Below are 16,045 nucleotides of genomic sequence, written 5' to 3' on the forward strand. Positions count from 1 at the left end.
TGTGGCAGGTGATGTGGCAAGTGGACAATCCACTTGTGGCAGGTGACGTGGCAGGGGACGTGGCAAGGGACGTGGCAAGTGGACAATCCACAACTTGTGGCAGGTGACGTGGAAAGTGATGTGGCAAGTGGACAATCCACAACTTGTGGCAGGTGATGTGGCTGGTGACGTGGCAAGTGGACAATCCACATATTGTGGCAGGTGACTTGGCAGGTGACGTGGAAAGTGGTGTGGCAAGTGGACAATCCACAACTTATGGCAGGTGATGTGGCTGGTGACGTGGCAAGTGGACAATCCACATCTTGTGGCAAGTGACGAGGCAGGTGATGTGGCAAGTGACGTGGCAAGTAGACAATCCACAACTTGTGGCAGGTGATGTGGCAAGTGACGTGGCAGGTGATGTGGCAAGTGACGTGGCAAGTGGAAAATCCACAACTTGTGGCAGGTGATGTGGCTGGTGACGTGCCAAGTGGACAATCCACAGCTTGTGGCAGGTGGCATGGCAGATGACGTGGAAAGTGGACAATCCACATCTCGTGGCAAGTGATGTGGCAGGTGATGTGGCAAGTGACGTGGCAAGTGGACAATCCACAACTTGTGGCAGGTGACGTGGCAGGTGATGTGGCAAGTGATGTGGCAGGTGATGTGACAAGTGGACAATCCACATCTTGTGGCAAGTGACGTGGCAGCTGACGTGGCAAGTGGACAATCCAAAACTTGTGGCAGGTGACGTGGCAAGTGACGTGGCAAGTGACGTGGCAAGTGACGTGGCAAGTGGACAATCCACAGCTTGTGGCAAGTGACATGGCAGGTGGCAAGTGATGTGGCAAGTGGACAATCCACAACTTGTGACAGGTGACGTGGCAAGTGATGTGGCAGGTGATGTGGCAAGTCACGTGGCAAGTTGAAATCCACAACTTGTGGCAGGTGATGTGGCTGGTGACGTGGCAAGTGGACAATCCACAACTTGTGGCAGGTGGCATGGCAGGTGACATGGAAAGTGGACAATCCACATCTTGTGGCAAGTGACGTGGCAGGTGATGTGGCAAGTGACGTGGCAAGTGGACAATCCACAACTTGTGGCAGGTGATGTGGCAGGTGATGTGGACAATCCCCAACTTGTGGCAGGTGACGTGGCAAGTGGACAATCCACAACTTGTGGCAGGGGACGTGGCAAGTGGACAATCCACAACTTGTGGCAGGTGACGTGGCAAGTGACGTGGCAGGTGATGTGGCAAGTGACGTGGCAAGTAGACAATCCACAACTTGTGGCAGGTGATGTGGCAAGTGACGTGGCAAGTGACGTGGCAAGTGGACAATCCACAACTTGTGGCAGGTGATGTGGCTGGTGACGTGGCAAGTGGACAATCCACAGCTTGTGGCAGGTGGTATGGCAGATGACGTGGAAAGTGGACAATCCACATCTTGTGGCAAGTGACGTGGCAGGTGATGTGGCAAGTGACGTGGCAAGTGGACAATCCACAACTTGTGGCAGGTGACGTGGCAGGTGATGTGGCAAGTGGACAATCCCCAACTTGTGGCAAGTGACGTGGCAAGTGACGTGGCAAGTGGACAATCCAAAACTTGTGGCAGGTGATGTGGCAAGTCACGTGGCAAGTGGACAATCCACAACTTGTGGCAGTTGGACAATCCACAACTTGTGGCAGATGACGTGGCAAGTGACGTGGCAAGTGGACAATCCACAACTTGTGGCAGGTGTCGTGGCAAGTGACACGCTAAATATAAGTACACTGCAGCTCTCACAGCTGCTGCTACTCACTCTGGTCTCACAAAATTGCTGAAATAGTTAATAATACTGTTTTTTTGAGCTGGGGAGGGTCTATGATGTTAGCTTAACTAAACGCTTCTAGACGCAAACGCGGTAAAACGCCGCTAAATAGCGGTAAAAATCGCGGCAAAACGCGCGTTTCTAAACACGGGTTTCAACATGTGTCCAGCAGCGTTTGCATCTGCGTCTCGTGTGCATGAAGCCTTAACCTAGGTTCATGCATTTGTATGCTTCATGCATTTTTTGGGTAGGACGATACTCGACATTAAGCACAAAACCCCACCAAAAATGCATGTACATGTGTTTTTCATGCTCTCCTATTGAAGTCTATGGGGTAAAAAAAAAAAGGATTCGCTGCACCAAAAGAAACATGTACTTTTTCAAAAATCACATTGCACCATGCTGCATTGATGTGAACAGGTGCCAGAGAAAATAATGTGATTTCCAATGTTGTGCATTACAGTGCAATAGCAGACGCAAAACAAATTACAGTAGTATTAATAAGGGCCGGTTCACACTGCGGGCGATGCGAGGCGACACGACTTGCCTCGCCGCGATCTGACAAGTCGCCCCCGTTCTGTACAATGGAACCGTTCTGAGAGGAGCGACTCGAGTCGCTCCGACTCAGAAAAAAGGTTCCTGTACTACTTTTGGGCGACCTCGGGGCGACTTGCATTGACTTCTATACAGAAGTCATTTGCAAGTCGCCGCTGAGGTCGCGGCAGGTCGCGGCGAGGCAAGTCGGTGTCGCCTCGCATTGCCCGCAGTGTGAACCGGCCCTTAGGCATTGTGATTGTAGTGATTGTAAACGTTTGTTTACTATGCTTGCTATGGGGGTACTTGTGCATGCCCACTTTGAGCCAGCTCTGTGTGTATACATATAAGACACACAGAGCGCATGTTGGCTCCACCCCTGATCCCTCCTCATTGGCACACACAGCTGTATATATGTCAGCCCCCCACACACACCTGTATATATGTCAGCCTCCCCACTCACACCTATATATATGTCAGCCTCCCCACTCACACCTATATATATGTCAGCCTCCCCATACACACCTGTATATATTATGTCAGCCCCCCACTCACACCTGCATATATGTCAGCCTCCTCCTACACACCTGTATATATGTCAGCCTCCGCACACACACCTGTATAAATGTCAGCCCCCCCCCACACACACCTGTATAAATGTCAGCCCCCCCACACACACCTGTATATATGTCAGCCCCCCACACACACCTGTATATATGTCAGCCCCCCCACACCTATATATATGTCAGCCCCCCCACACACACCTGTATATATGTCAGCCCCTCACACACACCTGTATAGATGTCAGCCCCTCACACACACCTGTATAGATGTCAGCCCCCCACACACACCTGTATATATGTCAGCCCCCCCACACACCTATATATTTGTCAGCGCCCCCCCCCACACACCTGTATATATGTCAGCCCCGACACACACACACACACACACACACACACACACACACACACACACACACACACACACACACACACACACACACACGTATATATGCCAGCCCCTCACATACACAAACCTGTATATATATGGTAGCCCTTCATACAGTGGTGTTGCGTCCATAAGGGTGCACGGGCGCCGCCCCCTCTCTCCAGCTTCCCCCTCTACCACCAATAGACAGATTCATGCATTGCCCTATTCAGGTGCCCGACCCCTTTTCGGGCGTCTGAATTACAGCGGTGGGGTATTTTTTTGAAGCACCTAATTAGAGTCATAGGCTCTAATAGGTGACAAAAAAGGTGTCATAGGCTCTGATAGGTGTTAAAAAAGGAGTGATAGGTTCTAATAGGTGCCAAATGCTTGGCGCTCGCAATTCACCCAGCTGTGTTAGAAAAATGAATCCTAACACTAAACCACCTCTCTCTGCTCGGGTCTGTTACCTGTCACCTGATTGACTGAAACGACAGGCTCTGCTATTGGATGCCTATCAGGAGGAGAGGACGGGAGATGAGGATGGCAGGAGATGCACAAAGGCCCCCGCTCGTCACTGTCACCCGCTGCCCCACCAAGACAGTGTAAGTGCCGGCCAGACGGCACACTGGTAGCATTTGATGGGCACACTGGTGGCATTTGATGGCGCAGTGGCTGTGTTTGATGGCACAGTGGCAGCGTTTGATGGGCATAGTGGCTGCGTTTGATGGGCACACTGGCAGTGTTTGATGGCACAGTGGCAGCGTTTGATGGACACTGGCAGCATTTGATGGGCACAGAGGCAGTGTTTGGCACACTGGCAGCGTTTGATGGGCACACTGGCAGCATTTGATGGGCACAGTGGCAGCATTTGATGGGACAGTGGCTGCATTTGATGGGACAGTGGCAATGTTTGATGGGCACAGTGGCAGCATTTGATGGGTACAGTGGCTGCAATTGATATTATTATTGGTATTTCTACCTAGTCCCAGCTCGTTTTCAAAAAAGGTGACATGTTGCTGAGAAGCACAGTACAAATCACACGAGGGGTGCACATGCACATAGTAGCCATAGGTGGCAGTAAAGAGCTCGATGTCTGAGCTCAGTGACACAAGAACAGAAGCTGTGAAATTGTTTCTGTACTGCACAACACGGCGCCCCTTCACCCGTCCTGCCTTCTTCTGGCCTCGGGCCCCTTACAGTTGTGACAGCTGTACCTCCTGATGGCGGCCCTGGATCTAAGCCTTAGAAAAGCTATAAGCTGTTAGAAACCTGTTTATGCAGATACAATTCTCATATATTATATACTGCAATTACTATTTCTACCACTAGGTGGCAGTGTAAAGAGGCGTTCTCTCTTGTGTAGTTCATGGTTATGAGGTAATTTCCTGTGTCAGACTTCCTGTTTCCTATAAAACCAAGAAGGACTCCTAGCAACACATTCAGTGGCTTCTGACTGGTAAGAAGACATAATAAGCAGAAGATATCCAGCCATTCTGTGCTTTTAAAGTGTATCTTTGGGTAAAATCACACATTTTATTACATTTATTTCTAGCCTACACCTATTAATCTGAATGATATTGAAGTTTGTAAACTTACTATCTGAAGCCCGCCCATACATTTACTGCCTTGAATTGTGTGACACGTGGTCACTATGCCCTGTGAGTTGGCACTGCAGTGTCACGCATATCATAGAGCCTGCCTTCTGATCTACAGAGGTGATGAGAGGAGGAGCTTCAGGTGGCGGAGTCAGTACAGGAATCACTGCTTGCAGGTAGCAAGGTACCATGGGATATATAGTCCTTAAAAAATGGAAAGTCATCAGCAGAGAAGCTGCGAAGGATGCAGGGATTCCAGGAAGTTGTAGAAAGAGATGGCCAACAGACAGGCAGAACTTAGAACAAAAAATAGATTTTTCAAGTAAGCTTATATTGGACCATCACCCATCACATTTAACTTTAAAAGTTGGGTTCAGAGTGGGTAGCAGTCCTGAGCCTCCCAAGACTGGTCAGGATTGGTATAATTCTGGGACATCCCCCAAACAAATGGGAAATTATTTGCAGGTACGTCCTTATGTCCTGTAAAGTATATCTAAAGGCCAAACCTATTGTTCATTTTGAATAGAGTGTTGGGGTGGCGGTAAAACCTCTGTCAGTATTTTTCTTATTTATTTTTTTTGCTTTCTGTGTCCCAGGGGACACTTTCTGTCCTATAAACCTCATGGAAAGTGAAAACATGTCTTTCCAATGTATGGAAATGCTCTCTAAGGGCTTGTTTACAGTAGTTTTGCTCTCTAAAGAGCAATCTGCAGTGAATCGCTTTTCAGAAGATGTTTACAGTGCAATGCATGTGATTTCTGCACAGGCCCATTCACTTGAATATGTGGTTATGGTTTATTGAAAGTTACAATGATACCTAAAGTGCAGGCAAAGCCAAATGTTTCAGATAGAGCAAACCAATGATGGAACCTCTGTCAGGGGTTGATGGGAAATCTGAAATTTTAGCATTGTTGTCACATGAACGGGAGGTGAGAATACATTTTTCAATGGAGACACCTGTTCTGGTGGCAACTAAGGGGTAATTTCTCCTCCGTTTACAAGAGGTAAAAGGTAATTAAGGATGAGCTCCGGCATGTTCGCACACTCCACGTGCTGAGCCCGCCAGGAAGTCGGCACAGCCACCAGAGGGGTGACAACTGTGGGTAGCAGCACCACTAACACCACCCACTGCCCTACACTTTTGGGTCTCGCCGGCTATCTCCATCAGCAGAGCGGACCGAAGCCGCCTCCCCTCCTCTCTGTTTACATTCACACAGGAGGAGGAGCCCGAGGGACACACACACCACTGTGTACAGCATATACGTCTGCACTGTTCTGAGGTCTGTACACTTTACTATACAGTATGTAGATGGACTTTGGGGGGGGATGCTATTGGAGGGGAGAGGGGTGTCTATACTGATGGGAGGTCTGCACTGATGGGGGGTCTGCACTGAGGGGGGTTGTCTATACTGATGGGGGTCTGCACTGAGGAGGGGGAGTGCCTATACTGATGGGGGGGTCTGCACTGAGGATTAGGGGGTCTCTAAACTAGAGCTGCAACTAACGATTAATTTGTCTGTCGACTAATCTATCGATTATTTCTTCGATTAGTCAACGACTATCCGATTATTTTTTTTATTTTTATTTTTTAATGAATCTAGTGTTTTTTTTTGATTAGCTATGCATTGCAGGGCAGGGCAGAGTATTGGCGGGCATTGCAGGGCAGGGCAGAGTATTGCAGGGCAGGGCAGAGTATAGCATAGCGCATAGTAGGGCAGGGCAGAGTATAGTATAGTATTGCAGGGCAGAGTATGGCATGGCAGAGCAGAGTATGGCATGGCAGAGCAGAGTATGGCATGGCAGAGCAGAGCAGAGTATGGCATGGCAGGGCAGAGTATGGCATGGCAGAGCAGAGTATGGCATGGCAGAGCAGAGTATGGCATGGCAGAGCAGAGCAGAGTATGGCATGGCAGGGCAGGGTATGGCAGGGCAGGGTATGGCATGGCAGGGCAGGGTATGGCATGGCAGGGCAGGGCAGGGTATGGCAGGGTATGGCAGGGCAGGGCAGGGTATGGCAGGGCAGGGCAGGGTATGGCAGGGCAGGGTATGGCAGAGCAGGGCAGGGTATGGCAGGGCAGGGTATGGCAGGGCAGGGTATGGCAGGGCAGGGTATGGCAGGGCAGGGCAGGGTATGGCAGGGCAGGGCAGAGTATGGCAGGGCAGGGCAGAGTATGGCATGGCAGGGCAGGGCAGGGCAGAGTAGAGTATGGCATGGCAGGGCAGGGCAGAGTATGGCATGGCAGGGCAGGGCAGAGTAGAGTATGGCATGGCAGGGCAGGGCAGAGTAGAGTATGGCATGGCAGGGCAGGGCAGAGTAGAGTATGGCATGGCAGGGCAGGGCAGAGTAGAGTATGGCATGGCAGGGCAGAGCAGAGTATGGCATGGCAGGGCAGAGTAGAGTATGGCATGGCAGGGCAGGGCAGAGTAGAGTATGGCATGGCAGGGCAGGGCAGAGTAGAGTAGAGTATGGCATGGCAGGGCAGGGCAGAGTAGAGTATGGCATGGCAGGGCAGGGCAGAGTAGAGTAGAGTATGGCATGGCAGGGCAGAGCAGAGTAGAGTATGGCATGGCAGGGCAGGGCAGAGCAGAGTATGGCAGGGCAGAGTAGAGTATGGCATGGCAGGGCAGAGCAGAGTAGAGTATGGCATGGCAGGGCAGAGCAGAGTAGAGTATGGCATGGCAGGGCAGGGCAGAGTAGAGTAGAGTATGGCATGGCAGGGCAGGGCAGAGTAGAGTATGGCATGGCAGGGCAGGGCAGAGTAGAGTAGAGTATGGCATGGCAGGGCAGAGCAGAGTAGAGTATGGCATGGCAGGGCAGGGCAGAGCAGAGTATGGCAGGGCAGAGTAGAGTATGGCATGGCAGGGCAGAGCAGAGTAGAGTATGGCATGGCAGGGCAGGGCAGAGTAGAGTATGGCAGGGCAGGGCAGAGTAGAGTATGGCATGGCAGGGCAGGGCAGAGTAGAGTATGGCATGGCAGGGCAGGGCAGGGCAGAGTAGAGTATGGCATGGCAGGGCAGAGCAGAGTATGGCATGGCAGGGCAGGGCAGAGTAGAGTATGGCATGGCAGGGCAGGGCAGAGTAGAGTATGGCATGGCAGGGCAGGGCAGAGTAGAGTAGAGTATGGCATGGCAGGGCAGGGCAGAGTAGAGTATGGCATGGCAGGGCAGGGCAGAGTAGAGTATGGCATGGCAGGGCAGGGCAGGGCAGAGTAGAGTATGGCATGGCAGGGCAGGGCAGAGTAGAGTAGAGTATGGCATGGCAGGGCAGAGCAGAGTAGAGTATGGCATGGCAGGGCAGGGCAGAGCAGAGTATGGCAGGGCAGAGTAGAGTATGGCATGGCAGGGCAGAGCAGAGTAGAGTATGGCATGGCAGGGCAGGGCAGAGTAGAGTATGGCAGGGCAGGGCAGAGTAGAGTATGGCATGGCAGGGCAGGGCAGAGCAGAGTATGGCATGGCAGGGCAGAGCAGAGTATGGCATGGCAGGGCAGAGCAGAGTATGGCATGGCAGGGCAGGGCAGAGTAGAGTATGGCATGGCAGGGCAGGGCAGAGTAGAGTATGGCATGGCAGGGCAGAGTAGAGTATGGCATGGCAGGGCAGGGCAGAGTAGAGTATGGCATGGCAGGGCAGGGCAGAGTAGAGTATGGCAGGGCAGAGCAGAGTAGAGTATGGCATGGCAGGGCAGGGCAGAGCAGAGTATGGCAGGGCAGAGTAGAGTATGGCATGGCAGGGCAGAGCAGAGTAGAGTATGGCATGGCAGGGCAGAGCAGAGTAGAGTATGGCATGGCAGGGCAGGGCAGAGTAGAGTAGAGTATGGCATGGCAGGGCAGAGTAGAGTATTGCATTGGCAGGGTATGGAGGGATGGCTGCATCCATCCGACCTCTCCCCTCCACTGCACAGATCAGTACAGAGAGGGGAGAGAGAAACCGGCGTCATGTCATGACGCCGGTTTGTTTACAAGTGATCGCTCCATCGGAGCGATCACATTGTAAACACCTGGGTGTAGAAAGATGGCCGCCGCTTCGGAGCTAGGCCGAAGCCGCGGCCTCTCCTAAGGCCGAGACCGCGGAGCGCTCCGCGGATCGCGGCATGTGCGCACGGATCGGTGATGATCCGTTGCACCCCTAGGGACGGCGGCATGGAGGGGGAGAAGAGAGGGGGGCGGCGGCGGCACGGAGGGGGAGAAGAGAGGGGGACGGCGGCATGGAGGGGAGCGGTAAATGCTAAGCACTGCCCCCACTGTGATGCATCGACGCCCTGCACGCACGTCAACGTATTTTCTTAGTCGACGTAGTCGATTACGTTGACGCGTCGTGGCAGCTCTACTCTAAACTGATGGGGGGTCTGCACTGAGGGGGGGGGGTGTCTATACTGATGGGGGGGTCTGCACTGAAGGGGTTGTCTATACTGATGGGGGGGTCTGCACTGAAGGGGTTGTCTACACTGATGGGGGGGTCTGCACTGAGGGGGCATGTCTATACTGAGGGGGGTGTATATACTGATGGGGGGTGTCTGCACTGAGAGGGTGTATATACTGATGGGGGGCATTTGCACTAAGGGTTGGGTGTCTAAAATGATGGGGGGTCTGCACGAAGGGGGTGCCTATACTGATGGGGGTCTACACTGAGGAGGGGGAGTGCCTATACTGATGGGGGTATGCACTGAGGATGGAGGTGTGTCTATACTGATGGGGGGGGGTCTGCACGGAGGGGGGTGTCTATACTGATGGGGGGTCTGCACTGAGGGGGGTGTCTATACTAATGGGGGGCGTCTGCACTGAGGATGGGGTGGGTCTGCACTGAGGGAGGTGCCTATACTGATGGGGGTCTGCACTGAGGAGGGGGGAGTGCCTATACTGAGGAGGGGTGTCTATACTGATAGGGGGTTTGCACTGAGGATGGGGGGGGTCTGCCCTGAGGAGGGGTGTCTATACTGATGAAGGGGTTTACACTGAGGGGGGTGTCCATACTGATTAGGGGGTCTGCACTGAGGAGGGGTGTCTATACTGATGGGGGGTCTGCACGGAGGGGGTGTCTATACTGATGGGGTGTTCTGCACTGAGGAGGGGTCTGCACAGAGGGGGGGTGTCTATACTGATGGGGTGTTCTGCACTGAGGAGGGGTCTGCACAGAGGGGGGGTGTCTATACTGATGGGGGGTCTGCATGGAAGGGTGCGTCTATACTGATGGGGGGTCTGCACTGAGGGGGGGTGTCTGTAGTTAGTGGGGGGGTGCCTGCACTGAGGGAGGGGGTTGTAATGGGGGGGTCTGTAGATAGTGGGGGGGGGGCTCTGTGTGCCAGGATGATGTTCCCCGTGCAGGTATAAATCAGGAGGGCTGAAGACCGGCACCCCGGAGAAGCCAGGGAGACATCGAATTGTTGGGGAGGAGGCAAGTATGGTGACCTAAGCTGGCTACACACAGATCAAAATTGGGACAGTTCAGCAGGAATCTGACAAATTTTGATCTGTGTGCAGCCCTCTCTGTAGAAGCCGATCGTTGATCGTGTTCTGTTAAATCGTCCTGCTGGAAAATCAGAATTCAATCAGCCACTGCAGCCAATGACTCCAACGGAGTTCTCCAGGGGAGGAGTCCCTGCTGTCAGATATGCAATAGCACAGCGGGGGAAATTCCTGCATCCACCTCACTTGTGTAGATGGAGGAATCTGTGGGGTTCATTTACTGAAAATGGAGAGTGCAAAATCTGGTGCAGCTCTGCACAGAAACCAGACCAATCAGCTTCCAGATTTTTTTTTGTCAAAGCTTAATTGAACAAGCTGAATTTAGAAGCTGCACCCGACTTTGCACTCTCTAGTTTTAGTAAATCAACCCCTTTGAGTTTTTGTTTTTTTCCTCGTTAAGCCTGTTGGTCAAACAAAAAAAACTCTCATAGTGTGTTCCCAGCTTCAGTTACGCTTTAAAGTATAGCTAAAGGCAAGACTTTTTTTTTTTTTTTTTTTTAGTTTTGGATAAAGTGTATGATCAACATTGTGTAAAGATTAATTACACTAAATTGCATGTGACCATCTGCATAAAGCCTCATACACACAATCAGATTTTCAGACGACCGAACGTCCGTTTTTTTTTTTTTTTTTTTTTTTTGTGGCATGCTAGTCTCATGTCGAAAGTGAAGAGGTTACTCACAATACGAAAATTTTCATACGACAGAATACAACGTCAGAAGTGACGTAATGCGTTGAATAGTTTTGTATGTATTATTTTGTTTTTGAGCATGTGTAGTCTTGGTCTTACGATTTTTTTTAAACTAAACGAAAATCGGACATTGAGTTCACGTCCAACAAAAATGTAAAAGTCTGCACATCCAGCTTTTGTCTGACAAAAAAAACGAAATTGGCTGTCGAAAGCACCGTACTAACGATCCGAAAATCGGCAAACAGCTCATCTTACCAATTTTTCCCATACAATTTAGGAATATATATACTGTTCTAAATTATTATTATGTGTTAAATAATTATGAGGGCAATTTCATACAGATATAGTGCCTTGCGAAAGTATTCAGCCCCCTTGAACTTTTCAACCTTTTGCCACATTTCAGGCTTCAAACATAAAGATATAAAATTGTAATTTTTTATGAAGAATCACCTACAAGTGGGACACAATTGTGAAGTGGAACGAAATCTATTGGATAATTTAAACTTTTTTAGCAAATAAAAAACTGAAAAGTGGTACGTGCAAAATTATTTGGCCCCTTTACTTTCAGTGCAGCAAACTCATTCCAGAAGTTCAGCGAGTATCTCTGAATGATCCAATGTTGTCCTAAATGACTGATGATGAATAGAATCCAGGTGATAAATAGAATCCACCTGTGTGTAATCAAGTCTCTGTATAAGTGCACCTGCTCTGTGATAGTCTCAGGGTTCTGTTGAAAGTGCAGAGAGCATCATGAAGACCAAGGAACACACCAGGCAGGTCCGTAATACTGTTGTGGAGAAGTTTAAAGCCGGATTTGGATACAAAAAGATTTCCCAAGCTTTAAACATCCCAAGGAGCACCGTGCAAGCGATCATTTTGAAATGGAAGGAGTATCAGACCACTGCAAATCTGGCCGTCCCTCTAAAGTTTCAGCTCAGACAAGGAGAAGACTGATCAGAGATGCAGCCAAGAGGCCCATGATCACTCTGGATGAACTGCAGAGAACTACAGCTGAGGTGGGAGAGTCTGTCCATAGGACAACAATCAGTCGTACACTGCACAAATCTGGCCTTTATGGAAGAGTGGCAAGAAGAAAGCCATTTCTCAAAGATATCCATAAAAAGTCTCGTCTAAAGTTTGCCACAAGCCACCTGGGAGACACACCAAACATGTGGAAGAAGGTGCTCTGGTCAGATGAAACCAAAATCGAACTTTTTGCCCACAATGCAAAACGATATGTTTGGCGTAAAAGCAACACAGCTCATCACCCTCAACACACCATCCCCACTGTCAAACATGGTGGTGGCAGCATCATGGTTTGGGCCTGCTTTTCTTCACCAGGGACAGGGAAGATGGTTAAAATTGAGGGGAAGATGGATGCAGCCAAATACAGGACCATTCTGGATGAAAACCTGTTGGAGTCTGCAAAAGACCTGAAACTGGGAGGGAGATTTATCTTCCAACAAGACAATGATCCCAAACATACAGCAAAATCTACAAAGGAATGGTTCACAAATAAACGTATCCAGGTGTTAGAATGGCCAAGTCAAAGTCCAGACCTGAATCCAATCGAGAATCTGTGGAAAGAGCTGAAAACTGCTGTTCACAAACGCTCTCCATCCAACCTCACTGAGCTTGAGCTGTTTTGCAAGGAAGAATGGGCAAGAATTTCAGTCTCTCGATGTGCAAAACTGATAGAGACATACCCCAAGCGACTTGCAGCTGTAATCGCAGCAAAAGGTGGCTCTAAAAAGTATTAACGCAAGGGGGCCGAATAATTTTGCACGCCCCACTTTTCATTTTTTTATTAGTTAAAAAAGTTTCAAAAATCCAATAGATTTCGTTCCACTTCACAATTGTGTCCCACTTGTTGGTGATTCTTCTCAAAAAATAAAAATGTTATATCTTTATGTTTGAAGCCTGAAATGTGGCAAAAGATTGAAAAATTTCAAGGGGGCCGAATACTTTCGCAAGGCACTGTATATACAGTACATGTATTTGAGCTTATGATGTCTGCTGAGGAATAGTGTTAATGTGATTCTATTGGTATTTTACAAGTCCACTTTAACCTCTTGTTGACCGCCTTACTCAGATATACTGCGGCAGGGCGGCCCTCCTGCGCAAAATGACGTAACTGTACATGATTTAGTGCACTGGGGCACGTGAGCGCTGCTGCCAGCGACCCTCTGTGATTGGACACAACAGAAGCCAATCAGCGGGTCCGGCGGACCTGATTTTCGCCGGCACCCTGCGATCGTTCTCAGGAGAGGCAGAAGGGCGGTCTGCCTATGTAAACAGGGCAGACTGTCGTACTGTTAAAGGGGACAATGGAGATCTTGCAGGAACACGGATCTCTGTCTTCCCCCAGTCAAAGAACCTCCCCCACAGTTAGAAAACACACCCTAGCATTGATGGCGAACCTTGGTACCCCAGATGTTTTGGAACTACATTTCCCATGATTCTCATGCACTGTGTAGTGTAGCTAAGCATCATGGGAAATGTAGTTCCAAAACATCTGGAGTGCCAAGGTTTGCCATCGCTACCCTAGGAACACATTTAACCCTTTGAGCGTCCCCTGTGTTAACCCCTTCCCTGCCAGTGTCATTAGAACAGTGACAGTGCATTCGTTTTGTTTGTACTGGTCCCCAAAAAAGTTTAACTTAACGTGTTAGATGTGTCTACCACGATGTCGCAGTCTCGCTAAAAATCACTGATCACCGCCATTACTAGTAAATAAAAAAAAAAACATAAATTTATCCCATAGTTTTTAGATGCTATAACTTTTGGCAAACCAATCAATATATGCTTATAGGGATTTTTTTTTTTACCAAAAATATTTAGCAGAATACATATTGGCCTAAAGTAAAAAATATTGTTTTTTTTTTTTAAATTGTCGGTCTTTTTTTGTTTATGGTGCAAAAAAATAAAAACCGCAGAGGTCATCAAATTCCACCAAAAGAAAGATCTATTTGTGGGGAAAAAAGGACATCAAATTTCTTTGGGTACAACGTCACACGACCGCACAATTGTCAGTTAAAATAACGCATTGCTGCATCGCAAAAAATTGCCTGGTCAGGAAGTGGGGGGAAAACCTTCTGGGGTTGAAGTGGTTAAACACAGCTTTTGCATGAAATAGTTTGACATGTGGAGAGTTTTTCTTACTATGATATAGGGATATGACCCTGGCGGCAGGTTCTGATGTGCGTAGACATTCTGCAACGTCGGGCCAGACTGGTACACGACAGCCATCGAGCCAGAGAAGTTATTTTGATAATTGGGGTACAGAAGATGTGCAATCTTAGGGTCCGGGGGAGAATATGGTGGAGGGTCCCCAACAAATGCAGTGTTCTCTATGCCTTTAGGCTCCTCTGAGGTAGGTTTGGGCTGCTGCTGTGGTTGGACAAGGTCTGTACTTGGAGTGTTAGCTCTTTGGCCCATTTCCACAGCTGTTTCGTTCCTTTCTTCTTCTTGTTGGATCTGAACTTCCATTTCTGTCAAAAGAACATAAAATGGGTTAGTCTAATGTGCACCCCACTCCTTCTAATAGTTATATTGTTGTGCCTAGTTTACAAAACGGGGGTATATGGTATCCTCATCCTTATACATTAACTACAGAGAAAATTTTGGGAGAAAAAAAGGAATTCATACATGGAACATCATAACCATGATTTGCCTTGAAATCACCCAGCAAAATGACGGACTGTCTTGATACCAGATTATATAAAAATACAAATGTTTATTATTAAATATAAAAAGTTTTTTAGAAAAGAAAAAAATTTATATAGACATAAAATTTCAATGAGTACATAATATAGCTGTAACATAGACAAAAATGTTACGACAATATTTAGTGTCCAGTTCGGTCTTTAGTTTCTACTAGTTTCGCGACTTTTCTGTCGCTTCTTCAGGAGACCTTGTTTGTCTGAAATCAAAGTTTGTCACAGTTTACTTGACAGAAATAACATAATTCAACATATTTGATGTATTGTTACAAAAACTTTAAAGGGGAAAGGGAAAAAAGGGGGGTAAAAAACGAAGTGTGCAGCTCACCACCACAAAGATATCTAATCGCAAAGCATTTGGAGTTCGGGTAGTCCCTGCCAATCAGGCTTTGACCACCCTTTGGGGCGGACACGGAAGGTTCAAAAACAGCTATAAAACGATAATCAAAGATTCTTAATTGTAGGCATGTTGTGACTATTATATGCATTTAGAACATGACATTTATGTCTCAATATAGGTATAACATCCACATACCAATATAGCCAGATGCTTTTGAACGATGCAGCGTGGAAAAAAATACATCGGTTCAGCAACGCTAGGGTCCCATTGTGTATATTAACATGCCCAGCAAAGTATTGTATTGAGTCTGGTTCACAATAGGCACTGCGCCTATATCAAGTAAATTAGGAGATCCAGGTCTCTGCCCAATGCACCATAGATGTCTGTGTGTGCAGAGTTGAACCTAGTGAAGATATAAATAAATAAGCCAGGTAGATATATTTTCCACAGGGGTGGCTATAGATTAATGGCCACCATAGAAGACATTTAAAAAAAGGGGGGCACTTACCAATAGGCGAGATCCCTCGTATTTACGAGTGCTTAGTAAAGGCAACAGTGTCTGGCCTAAAGGCCCTCAGACCTCCGTGCTGTTGCTGTAAAGGAGCGCCATGATGGCGCACCTTTAACCTCCAACCCGGCGGCGTCAGAGGCCCGACGCTGCGCCGAACTATGACGTCGCCGGGTCTGCCGCTCCTAATGCGCATGCGCCAGAACGTAGCGACGCGCATCAGCTTGAGTCACCGTGGGAACCCTCGGTGACTCATTGCTAGAGCGGACCTGGTGCCGCCCACAAGTGGGAGCCTTACAGGGCCGCCGGAGAGGCGCGTGCCCGCCCCTGGGAGTCTCCTCCCATACTTCAGTCTGTGCACCATCATCAATATCAGATAGCTTTAGTGTCTCACACTTCGCTTAACAGTGCAAAAATCAATAGATACAAAGAATAAACAAAAGATAGAATTTTAAATCTGTTTAAATTGGCAGCAT

The 16,045-nt window shown here is 48.7% G+C and overlaps 1 protein-coding gene across 1 annotated transcript in view; it reads right to left on the minus strand.

Moving 5' to 3' along the window:
• Positions 1-16,045, minus strand: part of PRRT1B (proline rich transmembrane protein 1B) — a 56,560-nt gene that overhangs the window by 19,761 nt on the left and 20,754 nt on the right. Inside the window, exon 2 of the mRNA XM_077477933.1 lies at positions 14,162-14,490. Within this exon, the coding sequence (XP_077334059.1) occupies positions 14,162-14,490 (329 nt within the window). The remainder of the gene's footprint in view (positions 1-14,161; positions 14,491-16,045) is intronic.

The sequence above is a fragment of the Lithobates pipiens genome, unplaced genomic scaffold, assembly GCF_037356315.1.
Source record: "Lithobates pipiens isolate NorthernLeopardFrog02 unplaced genomic scaffold, aLitPip1_a1.2 Scaffold_1, whole genome shotgun sequence".
NCBI lineage: Eukaryota > Metazoa > Chordata > Amphibia > Anura > Ranidae > Lithobates > Lithobates pipiens.